This window comes from Rhinopithecus roxellana, chromosome 16, assembly GCF_007565055.1.
Source record: "Rhinopithecus roxellana isolate Shanxi Qingling chromosome 16, ASM756505v1, whole genome shotgun sequence".
NCBI classification, from domain to species: domain Eukaryota; kingdom Metazoa; phylum Chordata; class Mammalia; order Primates; family Cercopithecidae; genus Rhinopithecus; species Rhinopithecus roxellana.
The window spans coordinates 17369230-17395263 of NC_044564.1; the positions used below are offsets into that span (position 1 = coordinate 17369230).

The 26034-nt window shown below is 56.5% G+C and overlaps 2 protein-coding genes across 7 annotated transcripts in view; one reads left to right on the forward strand and one right to left on the reverse strand.

Annotated features, from left to right (window-relative positions):
- The window catches only part of SLC25A25 (solute carrier family 25 member 25), a 43054-nt gene extending 36573 nt beyond the window's left edge, over positions 1-6481 (forward strand). For all 3 annotated transcript variants that reach the window (XM_010367810.2, XM_030919397.1, XM_010367811.2), the window contains exons 5-10: positions 880-1038; positions 2907-3059; positions 3359-3466; positions 3562-3729; positions 4252-4402; positions 4483-6481. In XM_010367810.2, coding sequence (XP_010366112.1) covers positions 880-1038; positions 2907-3059; positions 3359-3466; positions 3562-3729; positions 4252-4402; positions 4483-4667 — 924 coding nt within the window. In that variant the 3' untranslated portion in view covers positions 4668-6481. The remainder of the gene's footprint in view (positions 1-879; positions 1039-2906; positions 3060-3358; positions 3467-3561; positions 3730-4251; positions 4403-4482) is intronic.
- A 10629-nt stretch (positions 6482-17110) lies between these two features.
- On the reverse strand, positions 17111-25115 carry PTGES2 (prostaglandin E synthase 2). Of its 4 annotated transcripts, none has more exons than XM_010367809.2 (7): positions 24092-25115; positions 21938-22135; positions 21209-21267; positions 20418-20567; positions 19642-19842; positions 19071-19188; positions 17111-17686 (listed from the first exon to the last, which is right to left on the reverse strand). In XM_010367809.2, exons 1-7 carry the CDS (start codon positions 24368-24370, stop codon positions 17558-17560), a joined length of 1134 nt encoding a protein of 377 aa, XP_010366111.2. In that variant the 5' UTR covers positions 24371-25115; the 3' UTR covers positions 17111-17557. The 4 variants fall into 4 exon arrangements, with proteins under 4 accessions (XP_010366111.2, XP_030775258.1, XP_030775261.1 ...); XM_030919398.1 differs by having other exon boundaries at positions 20418-20563; positions 24092-24362; XM_030919401.1 differs by lacking the exons at positions 21938-22135; positions 24092-25115 and adding an exon at positions 21473-21560 and having other exon boundaries at positions 20418-20563.
- Positions 25116-26034: the final 919 nt, after the last annotated feature.

Sequence of the window (26034 nt, forward strand, 5' to 3'; positions counted from 1 at the left end):
CCTGTTCTGCCAAAGCTGGTATGACCCCTCCCCCGGGTGGGAGGGGGCCGAGGCAGAAGCTACTCTACAGAGAGCACCTAGGCAGAGCTGTGAGGTGTCCCCACGGGCACACACTTGCTGCCCTTTCACGCCTGCCCACTGTGGTTTCATGTTCAGAAATGTGAGTCTGTATTGGTCTCTGGCCCTGAGCCCCTCACGCGTGGCATGTCCCTCTCTGAGTCCTGGTGTGCAGTCCTGTCCCCTTGGACAGTCCGCTCCAGGAGGAGAGGCCAGAGGGGCTCCTCACCTGCCTCTCACAGTGCCAGACCAGGGCTTGTTGGGTGAAATTAAGTGGACACCTCCAGGGCTGGGAGCAGCTGGCCCAGAGCTCTGGCCTTTAGCCCTGGGATCAGAGCAGGGGAGGCTCTGATCAGCCTGGATGCTACCCGGAGAGAGGTTACGCAGGCAGCGAGCCCTCGTGTTTGCTGAGGCCTTGCATAATGTTCTGCCAGCATGATCTGGTTACACATGAGGTTTCAGACGGCTCTCACCCCGGCTTGATCCCTTCAGAGCAGGCAGCCTGGCGGTCTCACACAGGCCTGTGAGCTGTTCTTACAGGACCTCCCTGGAAGCTTTGCAAAGGGCCAGTGAATGGTTTTGTACCTGGCACCTTCTGGCTGTGTTCAGCTGAGGTTCTCTCCAGGCCCCCAGCTGGCGTGACAACTCTGCTACCTTCAGAGTGAAGGGGAAGGCCCCAGCCCACTTCCCACCCAGGATCGTTGACCTTCTCCCTGTCCTGTGGTGCCTGGCCTGGAGCCATGCTAGAGGGTAGAAGGCAACAGGTGCCAGCAGCCTTGCCCCGCGGGTCCTGAGTCAGGCTTATGCCATCTTTCCTCACAGATCTTTGATGTGGGTGAGAATCTGACGGTCCCCGATGAGTTCACAGTGGAGGAGAGGCAGACGGGGATGTGGTGGAGACACCTGGTGGCAGGAGGTGGGGCAGGGGCCGTATCCAGAACCTGCACGGCCCCCCTGGACAGGCTCAAGGTGCTCATGCAGGTATGTTGGGAAAAGGCCCCAGAGCCCTGGGGGGGCCAGTTTCCACTTGGGGGATGCTGCTTGGCTAGTTTTCCCTTTCTCTGGCTGGTGCCTGCTTTGGGCCCAAACTTTTCTAACCCAATAAATTAGACTGGAATTATTGCTCAGACAGGGGGTACCAAAATGTCACTCTAGGTGACATTTTGCGCAGAGCGGATCTAATTTTATCTGAGGCATCACATTACAGGGGCATAATGTGGACAGGTGAAGCTACCGAGACTGGGGTGAGGCAGGAACCAATTTCTGTAAGCACGTCTTGTGTACGTTACCCCACAGTGGGGTGAGCAGAGCCTCACCTGACCCAGACGCCAGTGGGAAGCCACACCATTACCTTAGCCAGGTACGCAAATCCATGTCCACACAGCAGAGATAAGCTGGGCAGATGTCAAGGCAGATTGTGAAACCCACACGACAACACTGGTGGACTTTGATGTCTGAATGGTGACTGGCCACCACCTATCCCCTTGCTCGTACCTAGTACTTCTTGTGCCAGGAGCCCAGCTTGGAAAAGCTGCCTCCTTTCCCTCCCCCGCCTGCCTTGCTGGGCCTCCCTGTGTCGCACAGAGACAAAGGAAGCGGGTGATTCAGGGCAGAGGGCCTTGGGCTTGGACTCTGCCCGAGGCACCACCACAGCTGCCTCCCTTCCTCTTGTGGCCTTGAGCGAACCCCTTTCCCTCCCAGGACTTCCCCTCCTCTGTGAAAACAGGGGCTTGAACAACTGCCTCATCCTTTTGTTTTTTTAGCAGAATTGTCAGGAATGTTGTAGAGATTGAAAGCAGGCCTTGGGTGAAATCAAATGCCTGGGATGTGCCTTTAAACCAGCATGGGTGGGGCAGCAGGAGAGAGGTTGGCTGTGGTTTGATCATTGGTTTAATATGTTTTAAGTTTTTTTTAGGTTTGATCATTGTTTTAATATGTTTTAAGTTTTTTTTATAATGAAAAACTCGATTTTAAAAAATTATTATTATTGTTTTTTTATTTTTGAGATAGTCTCACTCTGTTGCCCAGGCTAGAGTGCAGTGGTGTGATCTCGGCTCACTGCAGCCTCCCCCACTGGGTTCAAGCAATTCTACCACCTCAGCCTCCCTAGTGTCTGGGATTACAGCCAATTAACCCCGGCTAATTTTTGTATTTTTAGTAGAGACGAGGTTTCTCCATGTTGTCCAGGCTGGTCTGGAATTCCTCACCTCATGTGATCCGCCCACCTCAGCCTCCCAAAGTTCTGGGATTACAGGTGTAAGCCACCACACCCGGCCTTTTTTTTTTTTTTTTTTTTTTTCTCTCTCTAAGATAGAGTCTTACTCTGTCACCCAGGCTGGAGTACAGGGACACGATCTCGGCTCACTGCAACCTCCACCTCCTGGGTTCAAGCAGTTCTCCGTGCCTCAGCCTCCCAAGTAGCTGGGATTACAGGTGCCCGCCACCACGCCTGGCTAATTTTTGTATTTTTAGTAGAGATGGGCTTTCACCATGTTGGTCAGGCTGGTCTCGAACTCCTGACCTCAAATGATCCACCTGCTTCGGCCACCCATAGAGCTGGGATTACAGGCATGAGCCACCGCACCCGACCTTGATTGTTTTTTAAAGTCATCTTTGTGGAGATGTTCAGGACAAGGCTGGCAACCAATAGATACCCAGTACAATGGAGCTGAACCTCACTTAGCCGTGTTGGGTTACTTTGGTCTCGTGATTCCAAGCTCCTCTTCAAAACTCACAGAAGAAAGAACCTTCGCTTTGGCCACAGCCAGTTGGCCAGCAGAGGCTCTTGGCTGGGTGAGGCAGCCTATGGCCCCCCCAGGTCCATCTGACTGCTTGGTCCTCCCTCCCAGGTCCATGCCTCCCGCAGCAACAACATGGGCATCGTTGGCGGCTTCACTCAGATGATTCGAGAAGGAGGGGCCAGGTCACTCTGGCGGGGCAATGGCATCAATGTCCTCAAAATTGCCCCTGAATCAGCCATCAAATTCATGGCCTATGAGCAGGTGAGGACCCAGCTCCTCAGGGAGGGTCACCAGCCAGTGGCTATTCACTGTCTGGACTTGTTGGCTTTCCCTGCACTGACCTCTCTGACACTTGGAGCCAGCCATGGTACCCCAGGGACAGCAGGGCGAGGCAGGAGGCCCGGGCTCGCCACCAGTTCCTTACATTTCTGGGCAGCATAAAATGTGCCAGGGACTCCAGGGCTCAGCTGAGACTGCCTGGCTCCAGGAGGAAGGGAGGGGCAGCAGCAGGTGCCTCAACCTCTGGGTATATCGGGTGGTTTGTTTGCTCCTGGTTCTAGATCAAGCGCCTTGTTGGTAGTGACCAGGAGACTCTGAGGATTCACGAGAGGCTTGTGGCAGGGTCCTTGGCAGGGGCCATCGCCCAGAGCAGCATCTACCCAATGGAGGTGAGGGGCCACCTGGGTCCTGGGGCGGGCAGTGGGCACGGGACTGGGGAGAAGTCCAGGCTGTGCTCACGCTTCCCGCCGCTCTTGTTGTGCAGGTCCTGAAGACCCGGATGGCACTGCGGAAAACAGGCCAGTACTCAGGAATGCTGGACTGCGCCAGGAGGATCCTGGCCAGAGAGGGGGTGGCCGCCTTCTACAAAGGCTATGTCCCCAACATGCTGGGCATCATCCCCTATGCCGGCATCGACCTCGCAGTCTATGAGGTGAGGCCCAAGAGGGCTCAGGCCCCGGCGCAAGCCGGACAGGTTTAGAAACCCCCTCCCAGCACACCTCCGCCTGCTGTCTCTCTCCTTGACGGACACATGCTTAGTGCAGGAAACTGCATCAAAGACTGCGTCTCCTTCCGGCTCCTCTGTTTACTGCAAGCCTTCCTTCATCCTGCCTGCCTCTGGCAGCCCCTGTGAGCCCTGCATCCAGGCTCTGCATCCCCAGGGGCTCAGCAGGCAGATCCCCAGAGCAGGGTGGCACCTAGGGGCTCGCAGGCCCCAGCACACTCCAGACAGACCCCGAAGTCAGCCCTTCTGTGTGGGGTAGGCGGTGTTCCCTCTACCTTGTCCCGGAATTCCCAGTGACAGCAGAAACAGGACAGCCAGGCTAGGAGTCCAGCCAGGCCCCGGGCCCGGCAGTTGGGTTCCAGTGGCCTGAGGGCCCAGTAACAGCCCCCTGTCTCTTACTGCCTCGCTAGCTCTTCCTGGGGCTTATCCCATGCTCCCTTCCCCTTCTAGACGCTCAAGAATGCCTGGCTGCAGCGCTATGCAGTGAACAGTGCGGACCCCGGTGTGTTTGTGCTCCTGGCCTGTGGCACCATGTCCAGTACCTGTGGCCAGCTGGCCAGCTACCCCCTGGCCCTAGTTAGGACCCGGATGCAGGCGCAAGGTAAGGCTGGCCCTGGGCAGTCCCCTGGGAGTTCGGGGGGTGCGGAGAGAAGCATCTGACGGGTGGCCTCCCTCCTGCAGCCTCCATTGAGGGCGCTCCGGAGGTGACCATGAGCAGCCTCTTCAAACAGATCCTGCGGACCGAGGGGGCCTTCGGGCTGTACAGGGGGCTGGCCCCCAACTTCATGAAGGTCATCCCAGCTGTGAGCATCAGCTACGTGGTCTATGAGAACCTGAAGATCACCCTGGGCGTGCAGTCGCGGTGACGGGGGGAGGGCCGCCCCGCGGTGGACTCGCTGATCCTGGACCGCAGCCCGGGGTGTGCAGCCATCTCATTCTGTGAATGTGCCAACACTAAGCTAACTCGAGCCAAGCTGTGAAAACCCTAGATGCTCCCCAGGGAGGGTGGGGAGAGCTGGCAGGCCCAGGGCTTGTCCTGCTGACCCCCGCAGACCCTCCTGTTGGTTCCAGGGAAGACCACAGGCATTCCTTAGTGTCCAGGCTCAGCAGGCTCCAGGCGCACATGTGTAGGAACAGGACGTTTTCTGCAGTGCCTGCCAATAGCGAGCTTGGAGGCCGGCTTAGTTCTTCCATTTCACCCTTGCAGCCAGCTGCCGGCCACGGCCCCTGCCCTCTGGCCTGCCGTGCATCTCCCTGTGCCCTCTGCTTCCTGCCTCTCTGCTGATGTAATCAGGTGGGAGGAGGGCCACAGCCCACATCCCACCCCCTCGTCCAACCCCGTAATCCATGGTGAAAGGTGAGGTCACATGGCCTCCCAGGCCTGACTTCCCAACCTAAAGCATCGACGCCAACTTGGCTGTGCAAGGAAGAGGAAAGGGTCTGGCCTTGGCGCTCACTGGCATCTGAGCCCTGCTGATGGCTGGGACTCCTGGGCATGCATGGGAGTGCATGGGGCTTGGGCTGCCTGGCCTGGCTGCACAGAAGGCAAGTGCTGGGGCTTCTGGTGCTCTGAGCCGGCCCAGACCCTGTCAGGATGGGCACCACCTCAGAACCAAACTCACTGTCCCCACTGTGGCATGAGGGCAGTGGAGCACCGTGTTTGAGGGCGAAGGGCAGAGCGTTGGTGTGTTCTGGCAAGGGAAGGAAAAGGTGTTGGAGGCCTTAATTATGCATTGTTGGGAAAAGGGTTTTGTCCAGAAAGACAAGCCAGACAAATGAGCGACTTCTGTGCTTACAGAGGAAGACGAGGGAGCAGGGAGCTTGGCTGACTGCTCAGAGTCTATTCTGACGCCCTGGGGGTTCCTGTCCAACCCCAGCAGGGGCGCAGTGGGACCAGCCTCCCATTCCACTCGTGTCACTGCTTGGAACCTATTTATTTTGTATTTATTTGAACAGAGTTATGTCCTAACTATTTTTATAGATTTGTTTAATTAATAGCTTGTCATTTTCAAGTTCATTTTTTATTCATATTTATGTTCATGGTTGATTGTACCTTTCCAAGCCCACCCAGTGGGGTGGGAAGAGAAGAAGGGGGACCTTGGGCCGCCGCAATCACGTCTGTGCAGAGAAATTCCTTATGGGACTGAAGGCAGAAGAGCAGCCAGAAGGCAGCAGCCCTGGGTCCTTTCCTTTGGCAGGTTGGGCAAGGGCTTTCCCCAAGCCTTAGGATTTCAGGGTTTGACTAGGGGCGTAGAGAGAGAGAGGGAGGAACCTCAATAACCTTGAAGGTGGAATCCAGTTATTTCCTGCACTGCGAGGGTTTCTTTATTTCACACTTTCTGAATGTCAAGGCAGTGAGGTGCCTCTCACTGTGAATCTGTGGTGGGCGGGGGCTGGAGGAGAGGGTGGGGGGTTGGCTCCCTCCCTCCCAGCCTTCTGCTGCCCTTGCTCAACAATGCTGGCCAACTGGCGACGTCACGGTTGCACTTCCATTCCACCAGAATGACCTGATGAGGAAATCTTCAATCTTCAATAGGATGCAAAGATCAATGCAAAAATTATTGTTATATATGAACATATACAGTTATAACTGGAATCGTCAAAAAGCAAATTAAGAAAGAAATGGAAGTTGGAAGTTGTCATTTAAAGCAGCCTTCTAATAAAGTTGTTTCAAAGCTGATCACAGAGCCAGTATTTTTCTGACACCCCGGACCCTGCGTGGTCCGGGGTTGTTGACATGTTAGAAAATGAGCGCAAAGTTTTCCCCTCTGGAGCCTGGGTGGCGCCCCCTTTTGGCTTCTTAGAGGCACTCCCTCTTTAATGGGTGTTTGTTCGATTTGGGGTGCTCTGACAAAGTCACCAGTGCCCTGAGTTGCTGTAGGGTTGTTCCTCAGCCTGTCTCAAACGGGGGGCGGGGGGGGTGTCTGTCCCTCTGCCAGAAGTGCCGTCTTCACAGAGACACCAAGGACATCGCTGGGCTTCCCTCCCCTCCCCCCAGCTGCCCCTCCCAGCCTCACCCCGCTCCTGCCTCCCCACACCCTCTCAGTAACCTCATCTCACTGAGGATTACCTTCAATATCTATATTTAGATGACCCTCCTTTTATACTTGAACCAATTCCAGCTTCATCAGTACAACTGTGAAATCCACATCCACTTAAACAGCACCTCAAGTTCAGCGAGTCAGAAGCCAAACCCTTCATTTTCCTCCCAAAATCTGCTTCTCCATTTTCCTCATGCCAGCAAATGGCAACTCCTTTCTTCTATGAACTTAAGCCAAACACCTTGTAGTCAGCCTGACTCTGTACTTCCCTCTGGTTCCAGGGCAGTCCAGCAAATACCGTCAGCCTCACTACAAAATAGATCTGCTCTCTGGCCACTTCTCCCAACCTCCACCCCTGCCACCAGTCACAGGCAATGTCGTGTCTCCCCTGGACGATTGCAAGACCTAAACTTCTTCCCCCTGCTTCCCTTCACTTTCCACCCCAAGCCCGAGGGGCCCTTCAGAAACCTAAATGGATAGCCAGGCGTGGTGACAGGTGCCTATAATCCCAGCTACTCCGGAGGCTGAGGCAGGAGAATGGCTTGAGCCTAGGAGGCAGAGGTTGTGGTGAGCTGAGATCATGCCACTGCACTCCAGCCTGGGTGACAGAGTACGACTCTGTATCAAAAAAAGAAAACATTCGTTGTTCATGTCACTCAAATCCTCCAATGAATAGAGAAGCTGGCCGGGCACGGTGGTTCACGCCTGTAATCCCAGCACTTTGGGAGACCGAGGTGGGCGCATCACCTGAGGTCAGGAGTTCAAGACCAGCCTGGCCAACGTGGCAAAACCCCATCTCTACTAAAAATACAAAAATTAGCCAGGCGTGGTGGCGTTCACTTGTAATCTCAGCTACTTGGGAGTCTGAGGCAGGAGAATCGCTTGAACCTGGGAGGCAGAAGTTGTCGTGAGCCAAGATCACGCCACTGAACTCCAGCCTGGGTGACAGCGAGACTCCATCTCAAAAAAAAAAAAAAAAAAAAAAAAAATGAAAAAGACAAGCTACAGGCTAGGAGAAAACCTTTGCAGTACGTGTAATCTAACAGAGGATCTGTATCCAGCATGTATTAAGTGTCTTAACGCAAAAAGAAGAGGACAAGCCAGTTAACAACTGGCACTCCCAAAAGCAAGATGACTTAATGGCCAATAAACATGGAAAGGAGCTTAACTCCATTACTTGTCAGGGACAAGCAAAACATTGAATGAGGCCAAGAGCAGTGGCTCACACCTGAAATCCCAGCACTGCAGGAGGGTGAAGCTGGAGATCACTTGAGGCCAGGTGTTCAAGACCAGACTATGCAATACAGCAAGGCCCCATCTCTACCAAAACAGTTAAAAGCATTTAATAAGATACCAGTGCATACACACTAGAAGGACTAGAACTAAAGATGTCAGCACTGTAGTTTGACGAGAATCTGGGAGCAGCCACACTCCTCAGACTCTGCTAGTACAAGGTAAAATGCCAATCATTTTGGAGAATTCAGCCTGGCCATACCTGAATTTTTTAAAAAGGGAAGCAAAAACCCTGTAGTATTTCCTTTCTCACCAGAAGACAAAAGTCCCCATGTGGCCTTCAAGCCCTGCATCACCAGCCTACCCCCTGGCCAGAGGTGGATTTGCCAGAAAGCAGTAAAGAAATCTGGGTCACCTTAGAAATAGAGAAGCAAGGCCAGGCACGGTGGCTCATGCCTGTAATCCCAGCACTTTTGGAGGCCGAGGCGGGTGGATCGCCTGAGGTCAGGAGTTCAAGACCAGCATGGCCAACATGGCGAAACCCTGTCTCTACTTAAAAAAAAAAAAAAGGCCGGGCGCGGTGGCTCAAGCCTGTAATCCCAGCACTTTGGGAGGCCGAGACGGGCGGATCACGAGGTCAGGAGATCGAGACCATCCTGGCTAATACGGTGAAACCCCGTCTCTACTAAAAACTACAAAAAAACTAGCCGGGCGAGGTGGCGGGCGCCTGTAGTCCCAGCTACTCGGGAGGCTGAGGCAGGAGAATGGCATAAACCCGGGAGGCGGAGCTGCAGTGAGCTGAGATCCAGCCACTGCACTCCAGCCCGGGAGACAGAGCGAGACTCCGTCTCAAAAAAAAAAAAAAAAAATTAGCTGGGTGTGGTGGTGCACACCTATAATCCCAGCTACTCGGGAGGCTGAGGCAGGAGAATCACTTGAAGCCGGGAGGTGGAGGTTGCAGTGAGCCGAGATCGCACCATTGCCCTCCAGCCTGGGAAACAAGAGTGGAAAAAAAAAAAAAAAAGAAATAGAGAAGGGCCCATGTGTCATTCTCCATCCGTCTTCTCTTTCTCCCCTGCACTTTTCAAGTCATTACACTACTTATTTTCACTGCCGGGTTTCATCTCTTCGCTCGCCCATGAACGTGAACTCCTTGAGGGTGGAGGTGTCTGTTGGCTTTGTTCACTGCTGCTCCCAGCACCTGGAGCCTGAACAGTGTTCGGTGAATGCTTAACATCCACGTGTTTCTTGGTGTTGTCGACAGAATTATGCCCCCGCCACAAGATGTCCATGTCCTAATCCCCGGAAGCTGTGAATCCCATTACGTGGCCGGGGGAATGAAGGAGGCAGATGGAATGAAGGTTACTAATCAGCCGACCTTCAAACAGGGAGATGAATTATCCTGGGTCACCGGGGGACCAGTGTGATTACAAGCGTCCTCCAGTGTGGAGGAGGAGGCAGGAGAGAGAACAGAGAGACGGCATGAGAAGGACTCAGGTCTCCGCTGCTGTCTTGAAGTTGGGGGAAGGGGCCACGAGCCAAGGAACGCAGGCAGCCTCTAGAAGCTGGAAAGTAACAGAATGGATCCTCCCCTTCCTCCCCTGGAGCCTCCAGAAGGAACATGGCCCTGCAGACACCTTGATTTTAGCCCCGTGAGGCCCATTTCAGACTCCTCTGACCTCTAGAACTGTGAGATTATAAACCTGCATTGTTTAAGCCACTTCCCACCTACTGGCCCCCTGGTGGAGATAAAATCCCCTTAGTCAGGGTTTACAACCAGAGTCCTGGGCAGGGGAAGGCACGGTGGGAGCAGGGGGCACATCTCAAGGTCTGACTGGAGGCACGGTGCTCCCCCAGACCCACCTGAGTCCGGCTGGCATGGTAGCTCCAGGGGAGCCCTGGGGCCGGGGTGGTGCAGGTGGCTGGCAGATCCCTCCACGTCCTCCAGGAAGCCCAAGCTCTGTGGGGCCCCCTCAGTCACTCAGGTCTTTGGGGACACAGTCACAGGTTCCTGTTCTCCGCGAGGGGCCCAAGAGCCTGGAGCTGTGCCACCCTGGTCCAGGCAACAAGGGGTCAGGGCAAGGAAACAGCGGTAGGGCACGTGGTGGGTCAGGGCAGCTGCAGAGCGGCTTCCCATAAACAGACTGGGACAGTGGATGTCCCTGTTCCACAGCATCCGAGCTGAGTGACCTTGGGCAAGTCATGCCCCCTTTCTGAGCCTGTGTGCTTGTCCATTACATGAGAGCAAGACGAGCCAGGGAGCGCTGTTGGAAAGTTGAATTGAAACGAGGCAGGAAATGGGATGCAGCCTAACGGCTTCATCTCCCAGCTGCCCTTCTTCCTCCGGCATTCAGACAGTAATCCCGCCTTAATCCTCTCGGGCCTGGGATCTCAGGCACCTGCGAGGAAATCCAGAGCCACTTGAGCCGTGTGGTCTGGTGGGTCCTCCTCGCGGGGGCACTGCCCACGCAGGACTTCACTTAAGAATCAGCAGGTGTAGGAGGTGCCACTGCCGCAAAGTCCCCATTTCACAGACAAGGAAACTAAGGTTTAGGAGGGGAGGGGACTTGCCCAGGACCTAGGATGCAGCGGACCCCAACTGGCAAGCGGCACATAGGGGAGTGAAGCTGGGGTGGGCTCTGCTGGGGCTGCCCACCAGGAACTGGGGGGAAGGCAGAGAGCTGCTGCCCACACCAGACCCTGCAAGCTGGAATCATGCCACAACCCACCCACGGGACCTTCACCAAGTTAGACGTGCCCAAGGGACGGGCACTCCTTGCCTCACCTCAGAAGGGTGGCACCTGGTCCCTGGCTGCCTCCTCGCAGCCAGGAGGCCACAGAGAGTCTGGGAAACATTGGGCAGTCCTGCTCTTGAATCCTGGGTCCCGGTGGTGTGATCTTGGGCAAGTTTTCTGCTTCTCTGGGCCTCAGTTTCCTCACTAGCAAGACAGGCACAACGTCTTCTGACAGCTCACGGGGGAGGCGACTGTTCTCATTCACAGAAAGGGTCAATGTGAAACAGATTCAAACCAGCTCTGTTGACACGGAAGCCCTGTGCTCACCTGGGGCTCACCCTGTGCCGCCCTAGTCCAGATTTCACCGGTCTGAGTGCATTGGAAAGTAGGGGAAGGGTGGGAACAGGTGGGGCGGGTGTGCTGGGCCCAGCCGCCCAGGTGCGGACCTTGCTCCCTACAGCAGCAGCAGCAGCAGCAGGCCGCATGGCCTGGGGCTGGCCAGGAGGGCACAGCAGGGAAGGCATGATATGATAGAACCTTTATCCTGCAGATGGGTAAACTGAGGCCAGGAAGGGCCCCAGGCCTGCCCCAGTTTCCCAAAGGGCAAGATACACCTAGGTCTCCTGCTCTCAGCTCCTCCGAACACAGGCTGGCCAGAGAACAGCCGCAGGACATGGCTCTCTTGGTCATTTGCTATCACCCACCAGCATGGCCCCCTGGCCCAGGAGGAGCCGTTATCTCCCATGGCAGTTGTTGAGGCTGATGATTGATGGAGCGGGCCCCACCTATGCTAGACAGTACGGGGCACCCCTAACTGAACCGAAGAGCCCAGCCTCCCACCCCATCTTACAGATGAGGACACTGGCACAGACTGGAAACCCTGGGACTTCCCCAGGTCACCACATGCCCCGTCACTGTTTCTCTTCCCTGACTACACCTGGCTTAAATCTAGGTATTAGTGTCCTGGGGCAGCTGTGACCAATAACCACACACTTGGTAACTTCAAACACCACAAATGACTGGGAGCCGTGGCTCACTCCTGTAATCCCAGCACTTCGGGAGGCTAAGGCAGGCAGATCGCTTAAACCCAGGAGTTGGAGACCAGCTTGGGCAACATAGTAAGACGCCATCTCTACAAAAAGACCCCATCTCTACAAAAAATACAAAAGTTAGACGGTGTGGTGGCACACACCTGTGGTCCTAGCTACTTGGGAGGCTGAGGCCGGAGGATCACTTAAGCCCATGAGTTGGAGACCAGCCTCGGCAACATAGTGAGACTCTATATCTTCAAAACATTAAAAAAAAAATTCTCCAGGCATGGTGGCACGTGCCCATAGTCCCAGTTATTCAGGAGGCTGAGGTGGGTGGATCACTTGAGCCTAAGAGTTCAAGGCTGCAGTGAGCCATGATCCTGCCCCTGTACTCCAGCCTGGACAACAGAGCAAGACCCTGTCTCAAAAAAAAAAAAAAAAAAAATGAACAGACACACAAAAGCAAACCAGCACCCTCCCCATGAGCTCACTCTCCCCAGGGAGGAGGGAGCTTGCTGTTCTCAGGACTCTTTCCATTCTTACTTCCTGGAGTCCTTGACCTTGAGCTCTTGGAGCCAGTGGGGAACACAGCAGAGCGTGTGTTCTGAGAACAGACAGCAGACCCTACCAGCTTCATAAAAACACCCCTCTGCGTATCATCATCCAAAACACCTTCCCAGTCCTGGCCTTACCCGCCCGTGGAGGTTTACGAATGCCATTTCCCAGTCGGGATGGGGCTTGCCCAAGGGCACAGTGGGCAGTGGCCAGGTCCTGAACTCAGGTCTTCTGAAGCCATCAAGACCACAGGGAACCGTGAATGGTGGCTCACACCTGTAATCCTAGCACTTTGGGAGGCCACGGAGGAAGGATTGCTTGAGGCCAGGAATTTAAGACCAACTTGGCCAAGATAACAAGAACCTGTCTCTATTTTTTATTATTTATTTGTTTAGAGATGAAGTATCCCTCTGTCGCCCAGGCTGGAGTACAGTGGCACAATCTCGGCTCACTGCAGCCTCCATCTTCTGGATTCAAGCGATTCTCCTCCCTCAGTCTCCCGAGTAGCTGGGATTACAGGCATGCACCACCACACCCAGCTAATTTTTGTATTTTTAGTAGACACAGGGTTTTGCCATGTTGGCCAGGCTGCTCTCAAACTCCTGACCTCAAGTGATCCACCCGCCTCAGCCTCCCAAAGTGCTGGGATTACAGGCATGAGCCACCGCTCCTGGCCTCTATTTATTTATTTATTTATTTATTTATTTATTTATTTATTTACTTTTGAGATGGAGTCTTGCTCTGTTGCCCAGACTGGAGTGCAGTGGTGCAATCTCAGCTCACTGCAACCTCCCTGGCCTCTATTTTTTTTTATTATTAGCCTCTATTTTTTAAACAAAGAGAGAAAAACAGACCACAGAGGCCATGCCGTGACCTGAGGATGGCACTTATGGGGCATGGAATCCTGGCTTGGAGCCCATTCCTAAGAAAAGGCATTTCTTCTTTTTTTTTTTTTTTTTTTTTTGAGGCGGAGTCTCGCTCTGTCGCACGGACTGGAGTGCAGTGGCCAGATCTCAGCTCACTGCAAGCTCCGCCTCCCGGGTTTACGCCATTCTCCTCCCTCAGCCTCCCGAGTAGCTGGGACTACAGGCGCCCGCCACCTCGCCCGGCTAATTTTTGTATTTTTAGTAGAGACGGGGTTTCACCGTGTTAGCCAGGATGGTCTCGATCTCCTGACCTCGTGATCCGCCCGTCTCGGCCTCCCAAAGTGCTGGGATTACAGGCGTGAGCCACCGCGCCCGGCCTCTTCTTTCTTCTTCTTTCTTCTTTCTCCTTCTCCTTCTTCTTCTTCTTCTTCTTTTTTTTTTTTTTTTTTTTTTTTTTTTTTTTTTTTTTTTTTTTTTGAGAGGGTCTCACTTTGTTTCTCAGGCTGGAGTGCAGTGGGGCAGTCATACCTCACTGCAGCCTCAAACTCCTGGGCTCAGGTGACCCTCCCACCTCACCCTCCTGAAGTGCCAGGCTTACAGGGATGAGCCACTGTCCCCAACCTCAAGAGGCATGTTTCTTCCTAGCCACTCATCTTCGGACCGTTACAGCTAAGCCCATTTTTATACAGATGGGCAGAGTCGCTGGGTAATGAGGGTGCCGAGATTCATTCCTGGAATGGGCCGCGAGGTGGCAGCAGCAGGCCTTGTTTCCATCTCCTACGCGGCTTGGCGGGCTCTGGCGCCCTCTGGTGGCTATGGGAAAACACGCCAAGAGGTGTGACGGAGAAACATTGGGGAAACTGAGACAGAGTTGTTACCTCTAGGGAGAGAGGTACTCGCGGGGAGAAGTTGGGCCTAGGTGGTGTCCCGCAGTGGCCTCAGGCTGACTGGCCATTTTCCAGCCTGTCAGGTCTGGTTAGCACAGTCCTGGACCCTTTCATCAAGGTGAGCACTCGGGGGAGGAGGATGTAGGCTCCTCCTCAACTGCAGCAGCCGGGGGAAAGAGCCCTGGTCCAGGACTCAGGCCCCTGTTCTCAGCGCGGTTTAGCTGCCAACCAGATCTCCTTCTGCAAGAAGGGAAACAGAAGGAAACTTTATTCCCGTGTGTGGAGCCAGGAAAAGGGGCAATGCCTGGTGGCTGGGGCTGGATCTACACCCGGGGCCTCCTAAGTAAGACCAGGACCTCGAGGGGAGGCTGAAGGGAGGAGCCACAGCCCGCAGTCACTGGGCTGAGCAGGAGGAACATTCAAAAGCTCTGGGAGCACACGGTGGGGTCCTCGGCAGTGAGACCCTCCCCTGGCCTCCATGTCATGGACAGAAGGTGGACGCCTTGTCATAAGCTGGCCACATCAGATGCTCTCTTTCGGGACTTTGGGACTGAGAAAGAGAGAGGTGAGTCAGTCTCCGTGTGCAGTTGGAAAGGTATCAGGTAACCCTGGGCGGGGTCTGAGGATGGCAGGAAAAGCCTGTGTGTGAAGGGAAGGGAAGTGAGAGTGGGGAGCAGGGATGGAGGGATGCTGGGATGGAGGATGGAGGGTACAGGGATACAGGAATGGAGGGATGGAAAAATAGAGGGATGCAGGAATGGAGGGATGAAGAGGTGCAGGAATACTGGGGAGGAGGGATGCAGAGAACGGAGGCATGGAGGGATGCTGCGATGGAGGAATGCAGGGATGGAGGGATGGAGGACGTAAGGGTACAGGTATGGGGGATGGAGGGGTGCAGGGATACAGGGATGGGGGATGGAGGATGTAAGGGTACAGGGATGGAGGATGGAGGGATGCAGGGATGGAGGATGGAGTACAGCAAAGGAAGGGTGTAGAGATGGAGGAATGGAGGGGTGCAGGGACGGAAAGATGGAGGGATGCAGGGGTACAGGGATGGAGGGGTTCAGGGATGGAGGGGTGCAGGGATGAAGGAGTGCAGGGATAGAGGGAGGGTCCTCCCTCAGTGCCCCATAGTGTTCCTGGCCTAGTTCCTGCCCTGCTGAGGGAGACATCCTGGGTCCCTGGAGCAAAGGCCCCTCAGGACTTTAGGCCTAGCCAATGATGTGGAAATGCTGTTCTGGACACAGTGGTGGCTCTGGGTGCCCTGACACCTGCTGGCCTCTCAGAGGCGGCTGCTGTGACTCCTAAGGCCACAGATGGGCACAGCCTCAGGCCTGGCCGCCTCCTCTCCCCTGCAGCCCAAGTACCTGGAGTTAATACCCACAGAGAGCACACAGTGGGGGCTGGCTGATGGACTGTGGTGCAGCCAGGTGGCCAGGCACTATGCAGCCATGAGAACAAGCCAATGTGACATACATTGACAGGGAGACGCCCAGGATGGGGACGAGAACAGAGCCAGTGGCAGACCAACCCCGTGGGAAAAACCGAGGTCACCAGCCGCACAGCCACCTGCTTCCAAATGTCACACTGGCTGCCTCGAGCACTCACTTCTACCTTACTCAAATGTTCGCTTTTACAGGAAACTTGAGTTATTTTGTTTTTATTTATTTATTTATTTATTTTTGAGACGGAGGCTTGCTCTGCCGCCCAGGCTGGAGTGCAGTGGCCGGCTCTCAGCTCACTGCAAGCTCCGCCTCCCGGGTTCACGCTATTCTCCTGTCTCAGCCTCCCGAGTAGCTGGGACTACAGGCGCCCGCCACCTCGCCCGGCTAGTTTTTTGTATTTTTTAGTAGAGACGGGGTTTCACCGTATTAGCCGGGATGGTCTCGATCTCCTGACCTCGTGATCTGCCCGTCTCGGCCTCCCAAAGTGCTGGGATTAGAGGCTTGAGCCACCGCGCCCGGCTATTTTGTTTTTAAAATACTAATAAACAAAACTTAAAAAGTTTCCTGACTGGGCATGGGGGCTCACGCCTGTAATTCCAGCACTTCGGGAGGCTGAGGTGGGCAGTTTGAGCCCTAGAGTGCAAGGCCAGCCTGGGTAACATGGCAAAACCCAGGATCTACAAAATATAAAAAATAAAAAATTAGCTGGACATGTTGGTGCGCACCTGTGGTTCCAGCTACTTGGAGGCTGAGGTGGGAGGATCACTTGAACCTGGGAGGTCAAGGTTGCAGTGAGCTATGATTGCGCCACTGCATCCCAGCCTGGGTGACAGAGCAAGACCCTGTCTCAAAAAACGAAAGTTTCTCAAGAGGGTATGGGGACGCTGTCCAGTCCCCCCAATCGGAAGGGCCCAGTGGGTGGAGTTGGGCTCACTGGCCTCTGGAGGGCCCCTAGCAGGCCAGCCCATCTCAGTTAAGTCAGGGAACTGGGGAGCCCCATCCTGGGTGCTCTGTGCAGAAAAGGGGGTCCCACCCGCAACCCACACTCACCCTGGAAGGCAGAGTCTCTATTCCCATAAAGCCTGGCCCAGCCTGGAGCCGAAGCCCAGGGCAGCCACCTGAGAGGGCTTGGTCCTGTCTGTAGAGCAGGGGTCTGAACAGCCTGGTGCCCTGGACCAGGTGCCCCTGCTCTGTGCACTGGACCTGCTCCTATCACTGAACTCCCCCACAAGGCAGGGACAGACGAAGAAACTGAGGCTTGATGAGGGACCCCACTGCAGAGTCCCACTGAGGGTAGGCAGGCCCCGACCTGCACGCTGGCTGCTGGGCTCTATGGCCCGGCTGTGTGCCCTGAGTGGTATCCTGGGGACCATGGCACACAAAGTCTGCGGAACCATACCATGCCTGCCACCTGGGAAGCACCAGGCCGGTGGTTAGTTACCACCAGGGCTGGCATAGCCCAAGCCTGATGCCTCCCTTGACCGCCAGCCCCACGCAGCACTCAGTCACACAGAGCTCCATGAGATGCCTGCCGCGACAGGTGCCACAAACCTTTCCTTTATTGCAAACATGTCCCCATCCCGGGAGGCTTGGGAAGAGTGGGAACTAGGGGAACCCAGGGATGGGATTCCACTGAAAACGAACCGTCCTGCTGTCTTGTCGATGGCCCCCCACCCACAGGATGTAGCCACGGGACAGCCACTGAGGCTCTGAGAGAGGGGTGGCAGAGCAGGGAGGCAGGGACACGGAGGGGTCGCCCCAGGGCAGGGGCAGGGCTGGAACTCATCCCTAGCATCCCTGGGCCCCAGCAGGTGCCCTGTGTTAGAAGAGGGCTGGTGGGGGTGGGTGGACAAGGGGCAGAATGGTGCTGCCCCCACCAGCATCGCCAGGCACTGGCCCAGTGGCCCCAGGCCCTGCCAGCTGGCGTCTTCCGCTGCCTTTCCCCTGTTCTGGGCGGGGACATTCAGTGCGCTGGGGAGGCCTCAGTGATGGCCCTTTCCACCCGCAGGTACCAGGGCTGGATATGCGTGTGCTGCATCAGGTCATCGAAGGCATCCAACCCCTCCATCACGCGCAGCACGCCATACACTGCCTGGGGCATGAAAGAGAAAGGTGTCACCGCAGCTGGTTTGACAGGAATCCAGACCTCCTTCACTCCCTGCCAGCTGTGTGCCCGGGTCCCATCCCCTGCCCGCTTGGAGCTCGTGACCTACTCAAGGGCCAACAGCACAGGTGAGGGTTTGAACAAAGCGTGTGGGGTGGCTGCAGGTCTCGCCTGCTTCACACCTGTACCCCCTTTTCTGAGCCACAGATCCCCACCACCAACTTTCCTCGGGATAAATGCTCTCCCCCCTTCTCAGGTCCTGAGACTGGGGAGAAGAGACCCCACCACCCAGTTTCAAGACCGAGGTCACCCAGGGGCTGGACAGTTTTAAAAATGAGCGGCCAGGCGCGGTGGCTCAAGCCTGTAATCCCAGCACTTTGGGAGGCCGAGGCGGGTGGATCACGAGGTCAGGAGATTGAGAACACCCTGGCTAACATGGTGAAACCCCGTCTCTACTAAAAAAATACAAAAAACTAGCCAGGTGAGGTGGCGGCACCTGTAGTCCCAGCTACTCGGGAAGCTGAGGCAGGGGAATGGCGTGAACCCAGGAGGCAGAGCTTGCAGTGAGCTGAGATCCGGCCACTGTACTCCAGCCTGGGCGACAGAGCGAGACTCCGTCTCAAAAAAAAAAAAAAAAAAAAAAAAAAATTAGCAGTGGGCCGGGCACGGTGGCTCATGCCTGTAGTCCCAGCACTTTGGGAGGCCGAAGTGGGTGGATCACCTGAGGTCGGAGTTCCTGGCCAACATATTGAAACCCTGTCTCTACTAAAAATGCAAAACTTAGCCAGGCATGGTGGCACAGGCCTGTAATCCCAGCTACTCGGGAGGCTGAGGCAGGAGAATTGCTTGAACCTGGGAGGTGGAGGTTGCAGTGACCTGAGATTGCACCACTGCACCACTGCACTCCATCCTGGGTGACAGCATGAGACTTGGTCTAAAAAAAAAAAAAAAAAAAAAGGAAAAAGGGCAGCGAAGCCAGGCCAGTGAGGGAGACGCCATCTCACTGGGTTTTGCTGGGAGAAGCCTGGAGCACCGGACCCAGCCCACCTGGGGCTGAAGCCCACTCCAGGGAGGGCCGTGTTGACGGTGACAGGTAGAGCCCAGGCCCTGTTACCACCACCCGGGCCTCTGGATCCAGCAGGGCCTGAAGCCAACCCTTTCCCTGAACTTGTCACTTATGTGAACCAAGGCGGTTCCTGGTCATCGGTTTCTCTCCTGGAGCCATTTCGAGGCGAGTTTCTGTCCGTGATGGCAGAGAGAGGCAGGTTCCTCTGGCAAGATGCAGGCACTGCCCGGGCTTTCCCTTACAAACCTCCCCCACTCTGAGGACAGAACCCTTGGTCCAGGCACCACCTGCCACCACCACACTCACCAAATCGGCGAGATTCGGTTTCTGGCCCCCCATGAAGGGCCGGTCCTTGCCCACAGCAGCCACCCACTTGTCGGCAGCCTCGTAGAGGTCCTCGCGCACGTTGTCCTGGAGGCGGTGCCTGGGCGGGGAAGGGAAAAGCCCCTCAGGAGAGCCCCCACTCCCAGCCCAGCAGGAAAGAGGGGTCTCCTCTGGGGAGAGCGGAGGAGGCATGGAAGCCAGGGCAACACCCCAGGTGACAGCATCACTTCTGCAGACGCCTCAGGGAACATCTGTCCCAGACGGGGAGGCTATGGCAAGGGCAAGAGACCGGGCCAGGGAGAAAGCCACAGAGAAGGTGCCAGTCAGGCCCCAGGCTTCCGGCTTCAAGGCCGGCCCTGCTGCCCCCGGGGAGGTGAGCAGGAGCTCTGGGTCCAAGTCCCAGCTTGGCCAAGGGACCCGTAATCCATAATGCTCTCCCACCTGCCCAGGCCTCAGCCTCCCGCTGGTCTCCTGAGGGGTGTGATGGGATCACCACTGCTCATGGCACCAGAGGCTCAGGGACAGCAGGCCCCGGATGTGCACACACACTTGCCTGCTCTTGAGTCGCTTGCTGATGAGGTACATGGCCGCTGCACCCATGTACTTGGCCACGGCACCCTCCACGGCTCCGAACTTGCCCTCGCGGACAATGTAGTCAAAGGACGCCAGAGCCTCGGTGGGTGTGCGGTACACGTTGGGGGAGATCAGGTGCACCAGCCAGTCGTCTGCCCACTGCCGCCACTTCATCTCCTCCCTGCGGGCATGGGAGGGACTTCCTAAGCCAGGACCTGGGCTGTGTTGGGAGCAGGCTGCATTCTCTAGAACATACCCACTGCACGGGTGGGAAGCTGAAGCCTGAGCAGGAAGGTCTTTTTTTTTTTTTTTGAGACAAAGTCTCGCTCTGTCACCCAGACTGGAGTGCAATGGCACGATCTCAGCTCACTGCATCCTCCGCCTCCTGGGTTCCAGTGATTCTCCTGCCTCAGCCTCCCTAGTAGCTGGGATTACAGGTGTGCACCTCCACACCTAGCTAATTTTTGTATTTTTAGTAGAGATGGGGTTTTGCCATGTTGGCCAGGCTGGTCTTGGACTCCTGACCTCAGGTGATCTGCCTGTCTCGGCCTCCCAACATGCTGGGATTACAGGAGTGAGCCAGCACGCGCGGCCACAGAAAGGTCTCTACTGAAATCCAGCATGGCCCGGCCCCGGCCCCGCTGGTCTCCCACGCTGCTCCCTGCTCACGCCATCTTGCTCAGCTTGGTCCTACTCTACAGAAGACCCCTGAGGTCACCACCTTCCCCCGCCAGCCCCAGCCCCAGCCCCACTCACGTCCTGGCCTCCTTCCCGCCATACACTTGCTGGGCCTCCTTCTCGTTTAGCATGAGCCAGTACTTATTGCCGAACTCGGTCACCTCCTTGCCCTGGTCGTTCACAGCTTTCATGGCTGGGTAGTAGGTGATGATCTCTTCCAGGGGCTGCCTTCGGAGAGAGCCACAGTCTCATCCCAACTCCTTCCCCCTCCTGTCCTCTGTGGCCGACCCACCCGGCTGCCCTAGCCTCAAGAGTGGAGCCAGGACCAATAAACAAAGGCTCTCCGCACTCCTGCAGTAAGAGGGATTTGGAGGAGAGGGCAGGGCTACTTCCCCGAGAGAGCGCTGTGGAGAGGACAAAGTGGAGGGCTTGGAGGAAGACGGCCACAGGCTGCTCTGAAAATCTTTCTTTTTTTTGAGACGGAGTCTTGCTCTGTCACCCAGGCTGGAGTGCAGTGGCACGATCCTGGCTCACTGCAACCTCTGCCTCCCGGGTTCCAGTGATTCTCCTGCCTCAGCCTCCTGAGTAGCTGGGGCTACAGGCACTCGCCACTATGCCTGGCTAATTTTTGTATTTTTAGTAGAGACGGGGTTTTGCCGTGTTGGCCAGGCTGGTCTGGAACTCCTGACCACAGGTGATCTGCCTGTGTTGGCCTCCCAAAGTGCTGGGATTACAGGTGTGAGCCACTGCGTACTCTGGAAATCTAAGCAGCAGCTCTACCTGCTCCCACGAGGGAACTCAGGCGAGGCCTCCCCGGAGGAAGAAGCCACCAAAAGCAACCGCTGCCTGGTCTCCGAGGGGCTCCTTACCCCGACACCAGGTAGGTCTTGAGGGCGCTGATGATGACGGAGGAGTCATTCAGTTGTTGCTGGAAGGAAAACGGTGGTTTAAACAGAGATTACAATCCAGCCACTGGGAGTCCCCAGGGGCTCCTTAACACCACCACCTCTGGGCATTGTTTATCCATTTCTGAGGACATGCCCAGAGTCCTCCCCACCCTGCCTTCAGGGCACCCATCCTAATGGGGAGGAAGGTGTGGGAAAGCCGTGGGGTCTAAGCCCCAGCCCACTCACCCATCTGGCCTCCCAGGTAGAGGGGCAGGGTGGGTTCTGGAAGCTACATACTAGACCCCAAGCACTGTGTCAGGCATTTCATATCTGCTGTCCCTGCAAGCCAGAATATGGCCCCTTGTTGACTTATGAAGCAAGCAAGCCCAGAGAGGACAAGTGACTTGCCCCAAGTCACACAACTAGTGAGTGGGTGAATCACACCTCAAACCCAGATCGCTCATTTCAGAATCTACGTTGTTCAGCAGTGGTGTTCTGCCTCTCTGAGACCCAAGAGGTGTTTGGTTTTGGTAGGGAAGGAAAGAGCCTACATTTATTGAGCATCGACTCTATGCAGCTACTTCCCCCATAGTCCTTAGAGGCACAAAGATCCGAAGTTCCTTCCCAAGCTGCAGAGCCGGGCCAGGCGAGGGGGTGCTCCAGGACAATCCAGGATAGGAGGAAGGATGCATGGGGTTCCCTGGGGCTCACCGAGCTTTCTCCTTCCTGGGCCACCAGGATGGGCACCTTTCTGTAGGAGGAGAACTTGATCTCAGCCCTGTGCACGGGGTTCACCTCCACCACCTGGTAGGGCAGGGCGTGGAAATCGAGGAAGGCTCGGACCTTGCTGCAGAAAGGACACGTCTTGTACTGGTACAGGGTCAGCTGCAGGCGGCTGGACAGGGAGAGCTGTGGGCAGCAGATGGAAGGGGCTTCTAGACCTGGCACCCCCAGGTACAGGCCCTGCTCCCAAGCAAGCATGTTTTCCACAGGAGTCTTCTGAGATAACGCTAGAACATCGGGACGAGGAACTAGGGATGGGAGGGAATGGTAGGGGGAAGGGAGGCACTGGACGGCAGCCCTGGTTTAAGCCCCTGGCCAGCACGGTCCCCAGGCAGGAATCCCACCCTTTGCTGTGAGGTTGTGTAGGAGGAATCTTCCAGTCTCTGTCCCATACTGGACAGACCCCTCTTTTCTCGCTCCAGTCCCAAGGGGACACCAGACAGCCCCAGGGTATACAGCCTGCTCCCACAGACACAGAACAACTGTTTCAACTTGGCTTTGCTCACTCCCACTCCTCTAACCCCAGGGACCTCTGGGGGCCAGAGCTGGCTACCACCCAGGCTGGTGTTTACCAGTGGGGTCTACCTCCAATCTCTTTCTTGTTTTTTTCTCTGGAGACAGGATCTCACTCTGCCATCCAGGCTGGAGTGCAGTAGCTTGATCACAGCCCACTGCAGCCTTGAACTCCTGGGTTCATGCAATCCTCCAGCCTCAGTCTATCTCAAATATCCGAGGGGGAGGGTGGTATCTGGGCTGTGGCCAGGAAAGCCCCCAGGGGAGCCTGCTGCACCTTCATGCCGGAAAGCCGCAATCATTGACCACCTCCCTGTGTTCAGAGGGGAAGCTGGACCGTGGGGACAGGAAGGGAGACACAGGGTACTCCATGCCCCTTTCACCTACCTCTGTTCCCTCTGGTCCAGCAAAAAAGCATCTGTGGGCAGGGGATGGGGGGTCAAGCAGAGAAGAGTTGGAAGGTGTGGGGTAAGTATAAAGTGTCGCAAGGCAGCTGGGCCACCACTTGGTAGGGGGAGACCTTCCTGCCTCTTCCTGTTTCAGCCTGGAATCTAAGACATCTGTTCCATAAAAGTACCACCACTACTACTACTAAATAAATACACAGCCTTAGGATTTGGGGGCAGTGGGGAGACAGGAAGACGAACATTTAGAAAGTGAAAAAGGCTTTCCCTTTCCTGTGATCTCCCATCTCTTAGTCAAAAAAGTCTCCTTAAAACACGGTAGAGGCTGGGCTCCGTGGCTCACACCGTAATCCGAGCACTTTGGGAGCCCGAGGTGGGTGGCTCCTTTGAGATCAGGAGTTGGAGACCAGCTTGGCCAACATGATGAGACCCCGTCTCTACTAAAAATACAAAAATTAGCCGGGCGTGGTGGCAGGCGCCTGTAATCCCAGCTACTGGGGAGGCTGAGGCAGGAGAATCGCTTGAACCCAAGAGGCGGAGGTTGCGGTGAACCGAGATAGTGCCATTGCACTCCAGCGAGGGCAACAGAGCACTCCGTCTCAAAAAAAAAAAAAAAAAAAAGTCTTCTTAAAACATGGTAGAAGCTGGGGCTCAGTGGCTCCCACCTGTAATCCCAGCACTTTCAGAGGCCAAGGTGGGCGGATCGCTTGAGACCGACAAGCCTGGGCAACATGGTGAAACCCTGTCTCTACAAAAAAAAAAAAAAATTAGCAGGGCGCAGTGGGGTGAGCCTATAGTCCCAGCTACTCCGGAGACTGAGGCAGGAGGATCCCTTGAACCCGGGAGGCGGAGGCTGCAGCGAGCCGCAATCGCACCACTGCACTCCAGCCTGGGCGATATTGAGAGACCCTGTCTCAAAATAAATAAACCAAACCAAAAAACACAGTAGAAGAACGATTTTATGAGAACTCGAACAATTCCAGGTAGTAGGCATCAGGAGTGCCTCTATTTTACAGAAGAGAACACTGAGGGTTCGGAGACTTCAGACCAAGTCACTCACCCAAGGTCACAAGCAGGCAGAGGCAATTCCTGACCCCACGGGTTCCCAGGAGTCCCGAGTTCGGCGCTGATCAGCATCCCCATCCCCGGCCGGACCAGGCCTTACCTGCACGGCTGAGCGCTCCGCGTGGAGGTCCTGGGCGCGCAGGTGCCACCGCACCGTGTGGTACAGCCCCAGGGCTCCCCCCAGGGCCAGCGCCGCTGCCCCCAGGAGCCGCGGGCTCCCCTTACGAGCGGCAGCCACTGGGCCCTGGCTGCCCGCCGCCCCTGCGAAGCCAGCCCGGCTCTGCGTGGGGAGCAGCGGCTGGGGGCGGCCGCCCAGCCTCCAGGCCAAGGCACACCCGCCAGTCCACAGCGCCCGCACCACCCGCGAAGCCGGGGCCATGTTCGCTCTGCCGGCGCCGCGGGCGGGCGCGCGAAACGAAGACGCCGAGGCGCCTGCGCTGCTTAAAGGGCCAGGGCTCTGGCGCCCTGAGGGTTGCCTGGGGTGACGGCGACGCTAAGGGGACCCTCAGCGCTCTCGGGACTGGGCGTGTGCCCCGCGCCCAGGTTCGAAACACCCGCCAGAGCCGCAGAGGCACGCTCGGGAACGTTTGCAGACCGCTCTATGCTTCCGCCTCCAAAGGTCCGGGGGTGGTGACACGGCCGACTGCCGAGGGGCGATCGCCTGCTCGCCCCGCTTGACCGCCTAAGGGGTGCCGTGGCCGTCTGTAATACGTGCTTGGCCGCTTGTCCTGCAAGCGCCCATTCGAAACAAATCGAGCCCTTCGAGACGACAGGGGCTGCGGCTTCCGGCTACCGAAGACCCCAGAAACGACCCGGCCGCAGTTGCGCGGCGATGCTGCGGTTCTGTCTGCCCTCCCGCCTCATTGTCCGCTTCCTACTGTGACCCGAACCATAAAATTTTCCTGAGCCCGAGGGGGCCTCGGAAACCACGTGTTTCTGATTTCGCCCACGCGGAGCGGCCGGCCGGCAGACCCCGAGGTTTCCAAGGACAGGATGGCAAAGTGGGGTGTCAGGCTGCCTGGTCCCGCTGCTGGTGTTCGCCCGCGCTAGTTGAAGCCCGAAACCTCCACCGCATAGGCGTCTCCGCGGACAGCCCCGGGATGGCCCCGCCCGGGACCAGGGAGAGGGGCGGGACTCGTGAAGGGGGCGGGGCCGTGGGCGGGTCTTGCAGAGCGGGACAGGGGGCCGGGAGCTGGGCGGGGGACCGGGAGCGGGGCAGGGGAGGAGCTCCGAGTCCCGGCCCTGCTACTCCGCTGTGTCCCACTCTTCTCTCCCCGCTTTGGCCCCGCATCTTCCATATTCCTCCCAGTCCTTGCGGCGACCGAGCCCCCAGTGTCAGTCCCCAGCGGGGACTTGAGTATGCCGGTGAAGACGAGAGCGGAAGGCGAGGGCCACGGCTTCGGGAAAGCGGGTGACCCGAGGAGGCTGCTGGAGCGACCTTTGCTTTTCCGGGGGTGCCTTCCCGGGAAGGGGAATCGGGATGTCGGCTTGGAAGGGACTTTGGAGCCCACCTCCACCCGCCCCGAGTGAGTCTGGAGTTGTAGGTGCTGTCTCGAATGCAGGGCGAGCACCCGCGAGCGGGTCACCAGTCCCATGAGAGCTACGGGTCCCCAGCCCCGTTTTACAGATGGGGAAACTGAGGCAGCTGCGGGGACACTCGCCCATATGGGTTTTGCTCCAGCCACTTCCTTCAGCCACTTTACAGACCAGGAGTTCAGGGCCTGCTCAAGCTTAAAGTGTTTAGAAGTGGTTGAGGGTGAGCCCCCATGTTCTGTGCTCTACTCTATCCCTATCAGTGCCTTCTCCCAGCACCACTCTCACGCTCCTGCTTGCTAGACGGAATCCAGCTTCATCCTCCTGCTGCTTACATTAGTTGCTCCTGATCTTCCACACTCTTGATTTTCCGGATTCTAACTCCATCAAAATGTACGTGATGTATTCAGGCTCAGGGGAGACCGAGGCACTTGACTGGGACGGGACCGAATTTGGCCTGCTGGGCTTAGCAGCAGGAGGGGCTGGCCTGGGGCGAGGAGAGCCATGCTC